We start from the raw sequence: 14,998 nt of genomic DNA, 5'->3' as shown, positions 1-14,998 counted from the left end.
AAAGGGGAAAAACTATAACGATTCAATAATAAAGATGCATTAATTAAAAAATGGGCAAAAGGATTCCAACAAGTGGTGTGGTGGTTAAGGTGATAGACTCCCACATGGCCGACTACTGTTCAAGTCCTGGACCCAACAGCTTGAAATTCACAACAGTGTGTATGTACATATGCCAAAATCCTGAGAGGAGTGGTGGAGGTGGGATTGCAGCATGGCCATCCCACCTGGGGGGTGATTTCTCACTTTCTCTTTGTCTCTCCAACAATTATACGTACCCTAAAGCAAAAACAAAACAAAACATAACATAACGTAACGGCAAAGGATATGAATGGACAGTTCTTCAAAGTAGTTATATAAATGACCAATAAGCACAAAAAGAGATACTGAATATCACTGGTTATCGGAAAAATGCAAATCAAAATCACTGGATACTACTTTTACATCCACTAGGATGGCTATAATCAGATAATAACAACCACTGGCTAGATAAGAAATAACAGCATAAGATATATATAGAGTGTGGGCCAGTAGGGGGTGTGGTGGTTAGGGCACTGAACTCCCACAAGGCTGATCACAGGTTATGTCCTGGAGCTGGAAGCTTGCTTTCTCACTCTCTCTTTCTCTGGTGAGTGTGTATGTCCTATAGCAAATTAAAATAATGATGATGAACACAATTAAATAATTACCTTAAAAACCATATATATATATATATATAGCTTTTCTCATAGATGGGTATTGTTCTCTAGTCCACTGTAGAAACAATGTGCTCTCTAAGAATTAGAGCAAGGGGCCGTCAGGTGACATGGTGCTTAAGGGCGCTGGATACCCACATGGCTGACTGAGGTTCAAGTTCCGGACCTGGTGGCTTGCTTTCTCACTCTCTCTCTCTGTTTCTGTCTCTTTCTCACTCTATCTCTCTTGGTCAAATTAAAATAAGTAAAGTAAAAATAAAACAATTCTTAAAAAAAAAAAAAAAGAATTAGAGGAAGACCTAGTATGTATGTGCTATTTAGCAAGAACAGGTGGTTTGGCATTATACATTTTTTTAAAAGATTTATTTATATTAAATTTTATTTATTGCCATTATTCTTCCATTTTGACCAGAGAGAGACAGAGAGAAAGGGAGAGTGAGAAAGCAAGCCGCCAGGTTCAGGACTTGAACCATGGTTAGCCATATGGGAGTCCAGTGCCTCAATCATCCTGCCACCTGCTGGCCCCTACCCAGTTTTTAAAAAGAATTATTTATTTTTTATCATTAGTTTTCAATTTTGACCAGAGAGAGTCAGAGGGAAGAAAAGAGAGAGAGAGCAAGCCACCAGGTCTGGGACGCGAATAGCAGTCAGCCATGTGGGAGTCTAGCACCTTTAACCACCATGCCCCCTGCTGGCCCCAACATTATGCCTTCTTTACACACCTGGTCAGCTGCCTATAATTCAGAACGGTTTTCATGAACAAATAAACTAAGATTAAAAGACAGAATTAGAGTATAAAAGATTCACCTTTAGTTTTAATGAATTTGGGGCCTCATGTATACTTTGGGGACAATCTTAAAATTTTGTCTTTACTTCACACACATTGCACAAATTCGAAGTGTAAATCCATTAAAATCTGAATTGCTTACTTACCAAAATCTACCCTTGTTAATATGCACTGCATTGGGTGGTCAGTTGTATGCCTTGTTGTCGTTGCACCACTTTCATAACAAGATGCACAAAGATCGTAATCGTAGCAAATTAAACACTTATATCTTCGACCTCGAAAGTTTCCTTTTAAACATGCATCACAGCTGACACCTGTGAAAAAAGAAATATCTTTAATTAGCAACTATAACAGCCTCTCTCCATTTTTTTTTTTTAAACAAATGTTTAAGGTGCTCATTTAGCTCCATACATCATCTCCAAAATGGCTAGAAAGGACACAGTAAAATGATACGGGAATTTCCAGCAGTTTGATGGAGTCACTACTCTGATTTATTGGGTCATCAGAGAAGTCATGACATTTTTCTATTTTTTTTAATGCAAAAATGTGCCATGACTTTTCTGACGACCCAATATATATTCCTCATGAAAAATAACTTCAGGTATCTGATAAAACGTAAAAATCTCTTTTATAAATGCCTTGAGTTGGAAGAGGAGAGAAGCCAAAGAGAAGGGGAACTAGTAACTGGAAGGAGGCCCTTTACACTGAGTGCATTTGCCAAAGCAGGTAAATTTCATAGCTCTGCAGGACAAAGCACAGGAAGCAAAGACTAAAGCCTGACATGGGGGTTCTAGCATGAGATTCCGCATAAAGCTGTGACCCTAACATACTCTCACTGTAAGAGTGAGCTCCACACCATCCCTAGATCACAAGAACTGTCCTGGTGAAAGTGTCCGCAACACGGGAACACAGAATAGCAAGAAATCCTTAGAGGTCAGAACCACAAACCAGGTCTTAAACAGGCTTACAGTCCAAATTTTACCAAATGGTTCCAAAACCATTGGATCAAGAATTTCATTTGAAGCGGTCTTATGTCAGTATTGTTACTAAGCATCGGGCAGAAATAGCCTTCCAAGAAATGAGTTAATAATTGAAATGATAAAGTACATACAAAAGGGACAGGCACAGTGGTGCATGCTGTTACTGCCCTGCTATTCTGCAGGCCGGGACCACTTCCTGGCTCAAGTTTAAAGGCCTGGCATAGTGGCCTGGACCTATAATTCCAGTGACCCAGGATACTGAGGCAAGAGGACTGTGAGCTCAAGGTTGACCTGGCCAACATAACAAGAACTTGTCTAGAAAAAATAAAAATAAAAATAGCCAGGCATAGTACCATGCACATGTTGTCCCAGCTGGGAGGCTGAAGCAGGAGGACAGAGACATGAGATTATCCTTAAAAAGGAGAAAGGCCAGCATGTGGCATGGTGGTTAAGCCACATGGCTGACCATGGTTGGAGTCCTGGACTTAGAAGCTTAAAAAAATCACATGGTGGGAGGGGGTGGTGCAGCAGGTGGCGAGGTGGTTAAGGCGCTGGACACTCACACTTGGCTGACCACAGTTCGAATTCTGGATCTGGTGGCTTGGTTTCTCACTTTCTCTCTCTCTCTCTCTCTCTCTCTCTCTCCAAATTAAAATAAATGAATGAATAAATAAAATTAGAAGTAATAATTCTTGACCACCACCACAAAATCATGCCAGGCATGTGTATGTGCATGCCCAAAATCACAAGAGGAGACTGACTGGAAGAGAAGGGATTACAACATGGCTGTCCCCCCAGGAGAGATTTTTCACTTTCCCTTTGTCCCCCTCTAGTGAGTGCATGTGCCTAAGGAAAAACCTTAAAAATAAATAAATAAATAAAGAGGAAAAGAATGTAGGGACCAGCAGGTGGCGTGTTGGTTAGGATGCTGGACATTCCCACATGGCTGACCATGGTTCGAGTCCTGGACCTGGTGGCTTGCTTTCTCACTTCCTCTCTCTCTCTCTCTCTCTCTCTTTGGTCGAATTAAAATAATAAATAGATGAATAAATTTAAAAATTAAATAAATAATTCTAAAAAAAAAAGAATGTACACATTAAAACAAAAAAAAGGCACCACAGAAAGGACGAGCAAAATTAGACTGTCAATGAGTTCATATCAGAGTTGTATCATATAACGATCCTTAATATATTAAAAGGAATAAAAGGTAAGTTTGAACATACAACCAGCAGATCTGAAAATGAAACAAGCTACTTCTAGGTACAAAATAACTATATAACTGAGGACATAAGTCTGATTGCTTTTCCTATTTTCCAAAATTCTTTCCAAAAAATCTAGGGTGAGTCACACCCAGAAACATTAACAGATTATTTTGGCCCACTGATAACAGAACTCTCTCTGTATCTTGTCTCTGGCATAGCATCTCTGTGACTAATACTAGCTTTATCTCTGTTAAGTACATTCTTTTGCTGATCCCTTCCGGAAACACAGACCTTCCTTTCTAATCACCACCCAAACTGTAAAACCCACCTATAACCTACAAGCCCTCCCTCAACCCCACCTGGATATCCCACCTTTTTGGGCCAGACCAATGGAAAAAGAACCTTCACTAAATTCCAAGCCTTGTCTCTCACCCTCAAAACTGAATAAAAGGAACCCCTACTCTGATCACCCAGAGAAAAACACATTTACCTTTCTACAGGCCTGGTCACTGACACTCATGCTTAGAAATAAACTGCATTACTCCTTATTTCTACAGAGTCGGTATGTCTGATGACAAAACAAATTAAAATTTGTTTTAAAATTTAAAACTCAATAGAGGGGCCAACAGGTAATGTGTGGTGGTTAAAGATACTCAATTTCCACATGGTCAACCGCTATTCTGAGTCCTGGACCTGGCAGCTTTCTCTCTCTCTCGCCTTATAGCAAATTTTAAAAAGTAACAGTAGAGGCCAACAGGTGGCATAGTGGTTAAGGCACTGAACTCCCACATGGCTGACAGCATTCTGTGTCCCAGACCTGGTGGCTTGCTTTCTCTTTCTCTCTCTCTCTTTTTCTCTTGTAAGCACATGTGCCCTATAGGAAAATTTTAAAAATAATAATGATAAATAAAATTAAATAAATAACTTCTTAAAATAAAACTCAATGGGTAGGCTTAACAGTAAGAAAGGTTTTTAATTTATGCTTATTTATGTAGAAAACCCAAATACAGTTCATTAGAATTAAGTATTAAGCGGGGCCAGAATATAGTGTACGAAGGCACTGGACTCCCACATGGCTGAACGCAGTTTGAGTCCCGGACCCCGCGACTTGAAATTCATCCTGGGCGTGTGTGAGTGTCCAAAATCCCAAGAGAAAAAATGGAGGACAGGGAATTGTGGTGTGGCCACCTCACCCATGGGGGTGATTTCTCTCTTCTCTCTCTCTCTCTTTCTCTCCCTGGTGAAGGCACATGCCTTATAGCAAAAAATTTCTCTTAAAAAAAAAAAAAAAGGATTAAGTATTAAGCAAAGTTACTAGACACAGAAACAATAAAACTGCATTTCTTGACAACCAAATACAAACTGTACTATTAAAACGTTTTTCTGATTCTACTGAGATTAGTCAAATTCACAGCAAAAGGAAGAATAAGTGGTTCCCAGAGACTGGCAGAAAGGGGTTTTGGTGAGCCACTGGCTAATAAGTATGGTTTCAGTTTGGGATGCCAGATAAATTCTGGAGCTGTACAGTGGGTGATGGTTGTGAATGCAAAAGAATGCCACTGAAAACTGTACTCTAAAAAAAGGTTTACATGAGGGACCAGCAGATGGCATAATGGTTATATCACTGGACTCCCATTTAGGCAACTGTGGTTCGAGTCCCAGGCCTGGCAGCTAGGAACAGACAATGGGCATGTGTATATATGTGCCCAATATCCTGAGAGGAGATGAGGAGAAGGGGTTGTGGTGTGGCCATCCTCCATCCCAGGAGTGATTTCTCACTTTCTGTCTCTGTTTATCTCTCCAATGAGCACACCATCCTATAGCAAAAATCTCTCGCTAAAAACAAAAAGGGTTTAAATGGTCAATTTAATCTTATGTATATTTTACCACTTAAAACAGCATTTTTTGGGGGGTTTTGCTGTGGGGTGCATGCACTTGCCAGAGAGAAACAGAGAGAAATACAAGCCACCATCCTTTCTCCATTCTCCTCTTTGGATTTTGAGTACTCACGCACATGCACCGTGCATGATTTTCTTTCTTCTTCTTCTTCTTTTTTTTTTTTTAAGAGATTTTTTGATATAGGGCATGTGTGCTTTCCAGAGAGACAGAAAACAAGAAATCACCCCAAAGGGGAGACAGACCACACAGTCTCCTCCAGTCTCCTCTTAAGATTTTGGGCATGTACACACATGTGCCCCAGCATGAGCTTTAAGCCACTGGGTCTGGGACTCAAACCACGGATGACTACATGGGAGTCCAGCAATGTAACCATTATGCCATCTGCTGGTCCCACATAGCATTATTTTCAAGACACTGGGTTCAGAACTCAAACTGCAGTTGGCCACATGGGGAGTCCAGCACCTTATCCACTATACCACCTGATGGCCCCTAAAACAGCTTTTTTTTTTAAGAGTTTTTTTTTGTTTGTTTTTTTTTTTTTGCTATAGGGCATGTGCACTCGCCAGACAGAGAGAGACAGAGAGACAGAAAGCGAGAAATCACCCCCCGGGGGGATGGCCACGCTGCAATCCCTTCTCCATTCTCCTCTCGGGATCTTGGGCACGCACACACACACACCCGGCGTGAGTTTTAAGCCACCGGGTCCAGGATGCGAACCGCGGTCAACTACGTGGGAATCCAGCGACATAGCCATTACACTAACTGCTAGTCCTTAAAATAGCTTTTTTAAGAAGTGCATATTGGGGGAGAAGGGACTGCAGTGTGGCCATCCCCCTGGAGGGTGATTTCTCACTTTTTCTGCCTATCTGGCGAACGCATGTGCCCTATATCAAATCTCTTAAAATGATTAAATTTTTAAAAAATTTGAAAGTAAGTATATATGAGACAGTATCCACCCTCAGAGCCAGCCCTCTCCTACTTCTCAGAAGTGTACTTTCATTTTCATTTTCTCTTGTTTTGTACTTTCATTCTTTAAAAAACTTTTTAATTATTATTTTTAAATTTTGCATGTGTTCAGAGAGGGGAAGTGACAAAGCAAGCCACCAGGTCTGGGAGGTGAATTGCTGGTGGGAGTCCAGCATCTTAACCACCACGTCACATGCTGGCCCCTGTACTTTCAATTTATCCAGCTAAAAAGATCTGTCATTCCACTCCATGTATAGTACACATGGGGCCAGCAGGTGGCATGTGGTTAAGGTGGCTAGATCTAGATCCCACAAGGCTGACTACAGGGTTTGAGTCTCAGACCCAGCTGCTTAAAAAATACACCAGATGCATGCGCATGCCCAAAAACCCTGAGAGGAGAATGGAGCAGAATAGACTGCAGCAGTGGCCATCTCCCCGGGGGATGCTTTCTCACTTTCCCTCTTTTTCTGTCTTCAGTGAGTGCATGCTCCCTATAGCAAATAATAATGATGATGATAAAAACTGCACATGAATAGATGTAACAAAAGATATGTAGCCCTTTATGAAGCAAAGTAGTAAAAATGTATTTAAAAAATCAGAAGACTTTGGGACCAGCAGTTGGCATAATGGCTATGTCACTGGACTCCTATGCAGTCGACCATGGTTCGAGTCCTGGACTTGGTGGCTTAAACTCATGCTGGGGGTGTGTGCGTGCATGCCCAAGATCCTGAGAAGAGAATGGGGAAGGGATGGTGGTGTGGTCATCCCCCCTGGGGGTGATTTCTTGCTTTCTGTCTCTGTCTCTCTAGTGAGTGCATGTGCCCTATAGCAAAAACCTCTCCAAAAAAAAAGAATAATTTGGAGTAATCTCAAAAGCTAACTTTTTTAGATCTGGCAAACAGAATCTCCAGCATCATTCTTCTTCTCTCTTGCATTTATTTTATAAATACTCTCATGTCCACTCAATTTTTTTTAAGTCCCTTTTCCCCCAGCCACAAAACCAACAATAACAAAGGTGGGATGGTTTACAATGACTCCTGTGCTATCAGTTCAGAGTAGTAAACAAATACAGTTTTGGTAAATCGCAGAAAATATTTGTTAAATTATTACATTTCATTTTGAAAAAAAAAGGGGGGGGGATTCCCTGTTATTACATAGCCATTAACAATAAGCTCTTAAATCACTTATTATTCTGTTCGATTTCTTCATTTATTATGTTGACATGAGAATCAAAAAGAAAAAAGACAGGAAAGTCCTACATTTCAATATGCTGACATTATTTCATTCAGATATAATAAGTTATGTTATCACTATCACTTTCCAGTATGTACCTGGATCTCAATACAATCTTTTAAATTAGGGCTAATATCCAAGATGGTTGAGATCTCCAATATTGTCCTGAGATTCCACGGAGTTACAAGGAGAGCCAAGTGAAGGAATCAGTGCAGTATCTTTTTTTGTGTGTGTCATAGGGTGGAGATGCTCAGTGGAGAAAAAGGCAGTGACAGGGAAAGTAAGCAATCACCCCCCCACACACACCCCAGGGGAGATGGCCACATCGCAATCCCTATTTTTCCACTTTCCTCTTGGGATCTTGGGCACGCACATACACACACCTAGCCTGCGTTTCAAGCCACTGGGTTTGGGACTTGAACGACGGTCGACTACATGGGATTCCAGCTACATAACCATTACACCATCTGCTGGTCCCAGGTCAGAAGTGAATTTCAAGCTGCCAGATCTAGGACTTGAACCATAATTGGTCAAGTGTGAGAGTGAAGTGCCTTAACTACTATGCCACCTGCTGACCCCAAGGCAGAAATTTTTTAAGCAAATCCAAAAAATATTAATCATCTGATATATACTATGTTCTGGATGCTGGGGGTAGAACAGTGGGAAAAACAAACAAACAAACAAACAAAAACAACCCTGCCCCCACCCAAAGTTAACATTATTCTGGGTGAAGATAAGCACAAAGATGAAAGTAGTTACAGTGTTTTACAAAGGTTAAGTGCTGGGACCAGTAGTTAGCATAATGGCTATGTCGCTGGGCTCCCATGTAGTTGACCGCGGTTCATGTCCCGGGCCCGGTGGCTTAAAACTCATGTTGGGCGCGTGTGCATGCATGCCCAAGATCCCGAGAGGAGAACGGAGGAGAAGGGATTGTGGCATGGCCATCCCCCCTGGGGGGTGATTTCTCGCTTTCTGTCTCTCTGTCTGGGGAGCGCACGTGCCCTATAGCAAAAACCTCTTAACAAACAAAGGTTAAGTGCTATGGAGAAAAACAGAGAAGGATAAATAGTGTCAGCAAAGAAGGTTTCATTTGAAAAGATGCCATTGAGCAAAAAGATGGAATACTTCAAAAGGCACTTATTCAAAATAGTTTCCAAGCATGGCAATGATTAAAGCTTAACACCAAATAAATGGAATGGGGTAAAATATCTATTTAGAGTCACAAATAAAACTTTACTATGACTGGGCATACAATAACCTTGATAACAAATGCAGTGTGAACTTAGGTGCCAGGAGAGTAAACTTAGCGCTGAACACTCATTTTTTCCCATGTGGCCTATTCCACATTACTCTGTAGGCCTACCTTTTCTTTGAGGTGGAGTTACCTACTGACAAATTCAAGTGACCAAGGCTCAGGGTGACCGTGTGTGATGATATAATGTCAAACACTACATCGTTTTCTGTAAAAAGATGTTCTTGTAGGGCTGGAAGGTGGTGTGGACCTTGAGGTGGCTGGAATCCATATGGCCAACTACATGGTTCTAGTCTTAGACCTGATGGCTTGAAAAATACATGAGGCGCATGTGTGTGCATGGCCAAGCTCCCAAAAGGAGAATGGAAGAGAAGGGACTATAGCATGGCCATCCTCCCTGGGAGGTAATTTCTCACCTACACTCTCTCTATCTCTGATTCTCTGGAGAACACACGTGCCCTATGGCAAACTTAAAAAAAAAAAAAAAAGCAAAACAGAAAAAGATGCTGATGATGCTTGTCCCCTGCACATTCTTTGTTTAGAAATTTTTGCTTTTGAGCATGTGTGCTCACCAGAGAGAGTAGGTCAGAAAGCAAGAAGTCACCCCTGGGAGGATGGCCACACTGCAATCTCTTCTCCTCTGGGATCTTGGGCATGAACGCACACATACCTGGCCTTGAATTTTAAGTCGCTGGATCCAGGACTCAAAGTGTGGTCGACTACATGGGAGTATAGCATCGTAACCACTATATCATTTGCTGGTTGCATCCCTTGCACATTCTACTCTTCTGGTTTAATTCAAAGTTTTCTAAATGGTTCATGTAAGAGATAGAGGTGGTGGTATAATACGATGAAGTTGGAGTTCAGTTACTTAGCTCTTTTTTTTTTAAAGAATTATTAATTTTAAAATTTTATTTATCATCATTATTTTAAAATTTGCTACAGGGTACATGTGTTCACCAGAGAGAGAGAGAGAGAGAAAGAGAGAGAGAGAGAAAGAGAAAACTGCCAGGTCTGTGACTTTGAACTGTGGTCATCTAGGTGGGAGTCAATGCTTTATCACTATGCTACCTGCTGGCAAGACTTAATTCTTTTGGGACCAGCAGTTAGTGTAATGGCTATGTCGCTGGACTCCCATGTTTCGACCACGGTTTGAGTCCCAGACCCGGTGGCTTAAACTCACGCTGGGAGCATGTGCGTGCGGGCTCAAGATCCCAAGAGGAGAGGAGAATGGAGAAGGGATTGCAGCGTGGCCACCCCGTTGGGCGGTGATTTCTCGCTTTCTGTCTGTCTCTGTCTTTCTGGCGCACGCACGGGCCCTATAGCAAAAACCTCTCAAAAAAAGAAAAAAAAAAGAATTCTTTTAAGAAACTGGCTTATGTTTATTAAATTTATTAACTGTTTATTATAGAATCATTTTTTTAAAGATTAATTTAATTTAAAAAATTTTATTGTCATTATTCTTCAACTTTGGCCAGAGAGAGAAAGACAGAGAGAAAGGGAGAGTGAGAAAGCAAGCCGCCGGGTTCAGGACTCGAACTGTGGTCGGCCATGTGGGAGTCCGGCACCTCAATCACCACGCCACCTGCTGGACCCGTATTATAGAATTAATTCTAAAATGTGTATTTCATAATTTCTTAAACACAGACCTAACTTTTATTATTTGTGGCTATTATTTTAAATATTTATGTTAAATGTTAATGTCAGATGAGTCTGCAGCAGGGTTTCTTACAATTTAAGAGTCACTTTCTGATAATCTATGTGGCAAACATGCTATAGAGAATTTTTTTTGGATTACTATATGATTAAAAAGTCAAAGAAGTAAGATGTTTTATAACATATAGTTTTCCATATAGTCTGCCATCTCTTCTCATTTGGTTGCCTATCAAAGCTTTGTCCTTGAATTTCTTCTGTCCTCGTGAACTTAAGTCAATATTTATATTTTTGGGCTCCATGGAGCAGTGGTAATGTGCTGCTCAAGAGAAGTCTGATCCCACATGGCAATTATTTGAATTCCTTGCCTGGTTGGCCTAAAAAAGGCCGATAACTGGAGTCAGCAGGTGGCGTAATGGTTAACATGCTGGACTTCCATATGGCCGACCATGGTCTGAGTCCTGGACCTAGTGGCTTGAAATATCACACCAGGCCCATGTGAGTGCATGACCACAATCCCAAGGAGAAAATGAAGGGACTGTGGAATGGACGTTGTCTAAGAGGATGATTTCTCACTTTCTCTGTCTCTGGTAAGCACATGAGCCCCAAGGCATGGAAGACTGGAAGAAATGGACCGAACTATGAAGGATGTCTCTCTCAGGCTATGATGCCTTTTCCTTACTCCTCCGGCTTCTTACAATCCTAGATACCTGTGTGCAAACACAACATATTTTCAAGTCTACTCAAGGATCTGAACTCACATTCAGTCTTACAGCTTCCATCCTTACAGGACATTTGCATATTTAATTTTTCTTTATTTATGATAGAGCACATGTACACACACAGGAAAAAGAAAAAGATTTAGACTCTCACTGTCCATCTCTCTGTCTCTCTGGCGCATGCACGTACTCTGTGTCGACAACCTTCAAAATAAAATAAAATATTAAGAACTAAAGGTTCCATAGGAAAGTATTACGACAGACACAAGCTCAAATATTGGCAAAGAAAATATTGCTTTGAGAGGGGACACTGGAGAACCAATAATTACCTAGATGACACTGAAATCTATTGGTTAAAAAACTGGCTCAGCTTCACTTACCCTAGACTGAATTAACCAAATAATAAAACATGTAGGTCATTGTTGAATAGTCTAGCTTGACAGAACAGTCTGTCATAAAGTTCAGACAATCGCTAGTTGGTCAATGGTAATTACTATAATCGATAGCATAAGGTTATTGTGAGACAATCAAGAGTCCCCATTTGATTGAGTTCACCTAGCAAGACAAGTGAAAATGTTAGGGAATACAGTTTAATCCCAATTTTGACAGCAACACAGGTAAAACCTAACTGAAGAAAATGGGCTATAGCTCACATCCCCCACTGCAAACGTTTCACCCACACATATTCACATCTTCAGCATTTACCTTGTATTTGGCAATTCTGTAAATAAACACATAAAGCTACCAACTAGGGCCAGCAGGTGGCACGGTGGTTAAGGTGCTGGACTCCCACTTGGCCAACCATGGTTTAAGTCCTAGACTTGAGGGCCTGAAAATCAGATGGGGTCAATGTGTGTGGATGTCCAAAATCCCAGCAGGAGAATGGAGAAGAAGGGATTGAAGTATGGTCATCCCCTTTAAGGGATGATTTCTCACCTTCCCTCTGTTTCTCTTTCTCCAGTACATGTGCACTATAGCCAAAAAAAAAAAAAAAAATTTTTTAAAACCCACTGAAATACGGCCAGCAGGTAGTGTGGTGTAGGTGCTGGACTCCCACAGGCTGAGCGCAGTTTGAGTCCCAGACCTGGCAGGTTGCTTCCTCCCTTTCTTCCTTCTTTTCTGGTGAGCAATCAGCTGTACAGCAAATCAAAAAATAATAACAAGGACCTGCAGGTGACATGGTGGTTAAGACACTGGACACTCCCACATAGTCAATCACAGTTCGAGGCCAGGACCTGGTGACTTGCTTTCTCACTTTCTCTCTCTCTCTCTCTGGTCAAATTAAAATTGTGTGTGTGTGTGAGAGAGAGAGAGAGAGAGAGAGAGAGAGAGAGAGAGAGAGAGATAAAGGAAGACGCCGGGTCTGGGACTTCAACCACAGTCGGCCATGTGGGAGTCCAGCACTCTTTTATCCACCATACCACCTGCCAGCCCCAATAATTGTTTTTTTTAAAAGCTGGAAGCAAGTAAATATAAAGCCTCTTTCCTTTTTTTAATGAAAAAGAAAAGACTCTTTATATGTTATTTCAGTGGGTTTTCTTTTAAAGAATAATTTTATTTATTATTATATTTTAATTTGCAACAGGGCATGAGCACTCACCGGAGAAAGAAAGAGAGAAGGAAAATGAAAAAGCAAGCTGCTAGGTCTGGGACTCAAACTGTGGTTGGCCACATGGGAGTCCAGAGCCTTAATCACCACACCACCTGCTGGACCCTGCTTGTAGCTTTTAAAAGAGGAAACTGCCAGGTTGATAATAGTTTTTACTTTTGGTTTGAATTATTAGTATTTTTTAAAAATTTGCCAGAGGGTGCATATACTTGCCAGAGAAAGAGAGAGAACATGAGAAAGCATTCCCTCTGAGGAATGGTCATGCAACAATTCCTTTTCCTCCATTTTGCCCTCCTTCAGGATTCTGAACATATCCACATGTGTCCATAGATGTGATTTTCAGCTGTCAGGTCCAAGACTCAAACTGCAGTCAGTTGTGTGGGTTTTTTGTCACCTCACTCATCAAACCATGGGATGACCCAATTTGAATTAATGTTTAGGTATGCAATAGAGAGTTGGCAGGAAGGAAAGGTCAAGTTTCCTGTCAAGAAACACATTGGAGGGACCAGTAGTTAGCGTAATGGCTATGTCGCTGGACTCCCACGTAGTCGACCGAGGTTCGCGTCCTGGACCTGGTGTCTTAAAACTCATGCTGGGCGCGTGTGCGTGCGTGCCCAAGGTCGCGAGAGGAGAGCGGAGGAGAAGGGATTGTGTTGTGGCCATCCCCCCTGGGGGGTGACTTCTCGCTTTCTGTCTCTCTCTGTCTGGCGAGCGCACGCGCCCTATAGCAAAAACCTCTCAAAAAAAAAAAAAAAGGCAAAGAAACACATTGGAAAATTTTAACGAGAAGCTGACCTTGAGCCATGGGGTAGCCTAGTGGTTAAGACATTGGCTCCCACCGAGGCTGACTGTAGTTTGAGTCTTGGGCCTAAGAGCCTGAAAAACATCACAGGCACGTGTGCTGCATGCCAAGAATCCTGAGAGGAGAATGGAAGAGAAGAGACTGCGGTGTGGACATCGTCCTTGGGGGGATGGGGGGATTTCTCCCTCCCTCTCTTTCTCTCTCTGGCAAGCACACATGCCCTATGGCAAAAATCTAAACAGTAAAAGGTTTTAAAACAGAGAGAGAGAGAAAGAAAAAGAAATTGATCTTTCTTATCAGGAATTTGAAGGCCTGGGAATAAATAGCATTTATCACTGACAATTATTTTTTTACTTCTAGATACCATGTGATTTGGAGGAAGGTCCACTTTTTTTTTTTTTTTTTTTTTTTTCTCTCTTAAAATAATTTGCTGAGATCAGTAGTTGGCACAATGGCTATGTTGTTGGACTCCCATGTAGTCGACTGTGATTTGAGTCCCGGACCCAGTGGCTTAAACTCACGCCAGGCACATATGCGTGTGTGCCCAAGAATCCAAGAGGAGAATGGTGGAGAAGGGATTGTGGTGTGGCCATGCCGCCAGGGGGTGATTTCTCGCTTTCTGTCTCTCTGTCTCTCTCTGTCTTTCTGGTGAGCACACGTGCCCTATAGCACAAACCTCTCCCAAAAAAAAGAATTATTTAACTTTAGTTATTATTTTTTAATTTGACCAGAGAGAGAGCGAGAGAGGGAAAGTCAGAAAGCAAGCCACCAGGTCTAAGAATTCAAAATGTGGTTGGCCATGTGGGAGTCCAGTGCCTTTAACCACCACGCTACTCGCCAGTCCCAGTCATACAAAGTAATTTTAATATTGAGAACTACACGGAGAATTATACTACTAAAATAACTTTACGACAGCAAAGACAATTAATTCCAGAAGAAGCAGCCTTTGGCATTTAGGCAGCTGAAATATCATTTAACCATTTGAGGATCTCAAATGAATAATAAAGCATTAAAGAAATGCACTATAGGACCAGTCCACGGAGTGGTGGTTGGGGCAGCTGGATCCCACATGGCCAATCTTGTGGTTCAAGTCCCAGATCTGACAGATGAAGAAACACGCCAGGCTCATGTGCCTGAGCACGTGCCCAAAATCTGGAAAGGAGGGAGAGATGGAGAAGGGCTTGTGGTATGACACTGCTCCAAG

The 14,998-nt window shown here is 41.7% G+C and overlaps 1 protein-coding gene across 1 annotated transcript in view; it reads right to left on the bottom strand.

Annotated features, from left to right (window-relative positions):
* Nucleotides 1-14,998, bottom strand: part of KCMF1 (potassium channel modulatory factor 1) — a 101,359-nt gene that overhangs the window by 36,372 nt on the left and 49,989 nt on the right. The window contains exon 2 of the mRNA XM_027772111.1: nucleotides 1,626-1,793. Within this exon, the coding sequence (XP_027627912.1) occupies nucleotides 1,626-1,656 (31 nt within the window). The 5' untranslated portion in view covers nucleotides 1,657-1,793. The remainder of the gene's footprint in view (nucleotides 1-1,625; nucleotides 1,794-14,998) is intronic.

This window comes from Tupaia chinensis, unplaced genomic scaffold (assembly GCF_000334495.1).
Source record: "Tupaia chinensis unplaced genomic scaffold, TupChi_1.0 Scaffold000253_1, whole genome shotgun sequence".
Classification (NCBI taxonomy): domain Eukaryota; kingdom Metazoa; phylum Chordata; class Mammalia; order Scandentia; family Tupaiidae; genus Tupaia; species Tupaia belangeri.
The sequence above is the reverse complement of the archived record's forward strand: the minus strand, read 5'-3'. Positions and strand labels throughout refer to the sequence as shown.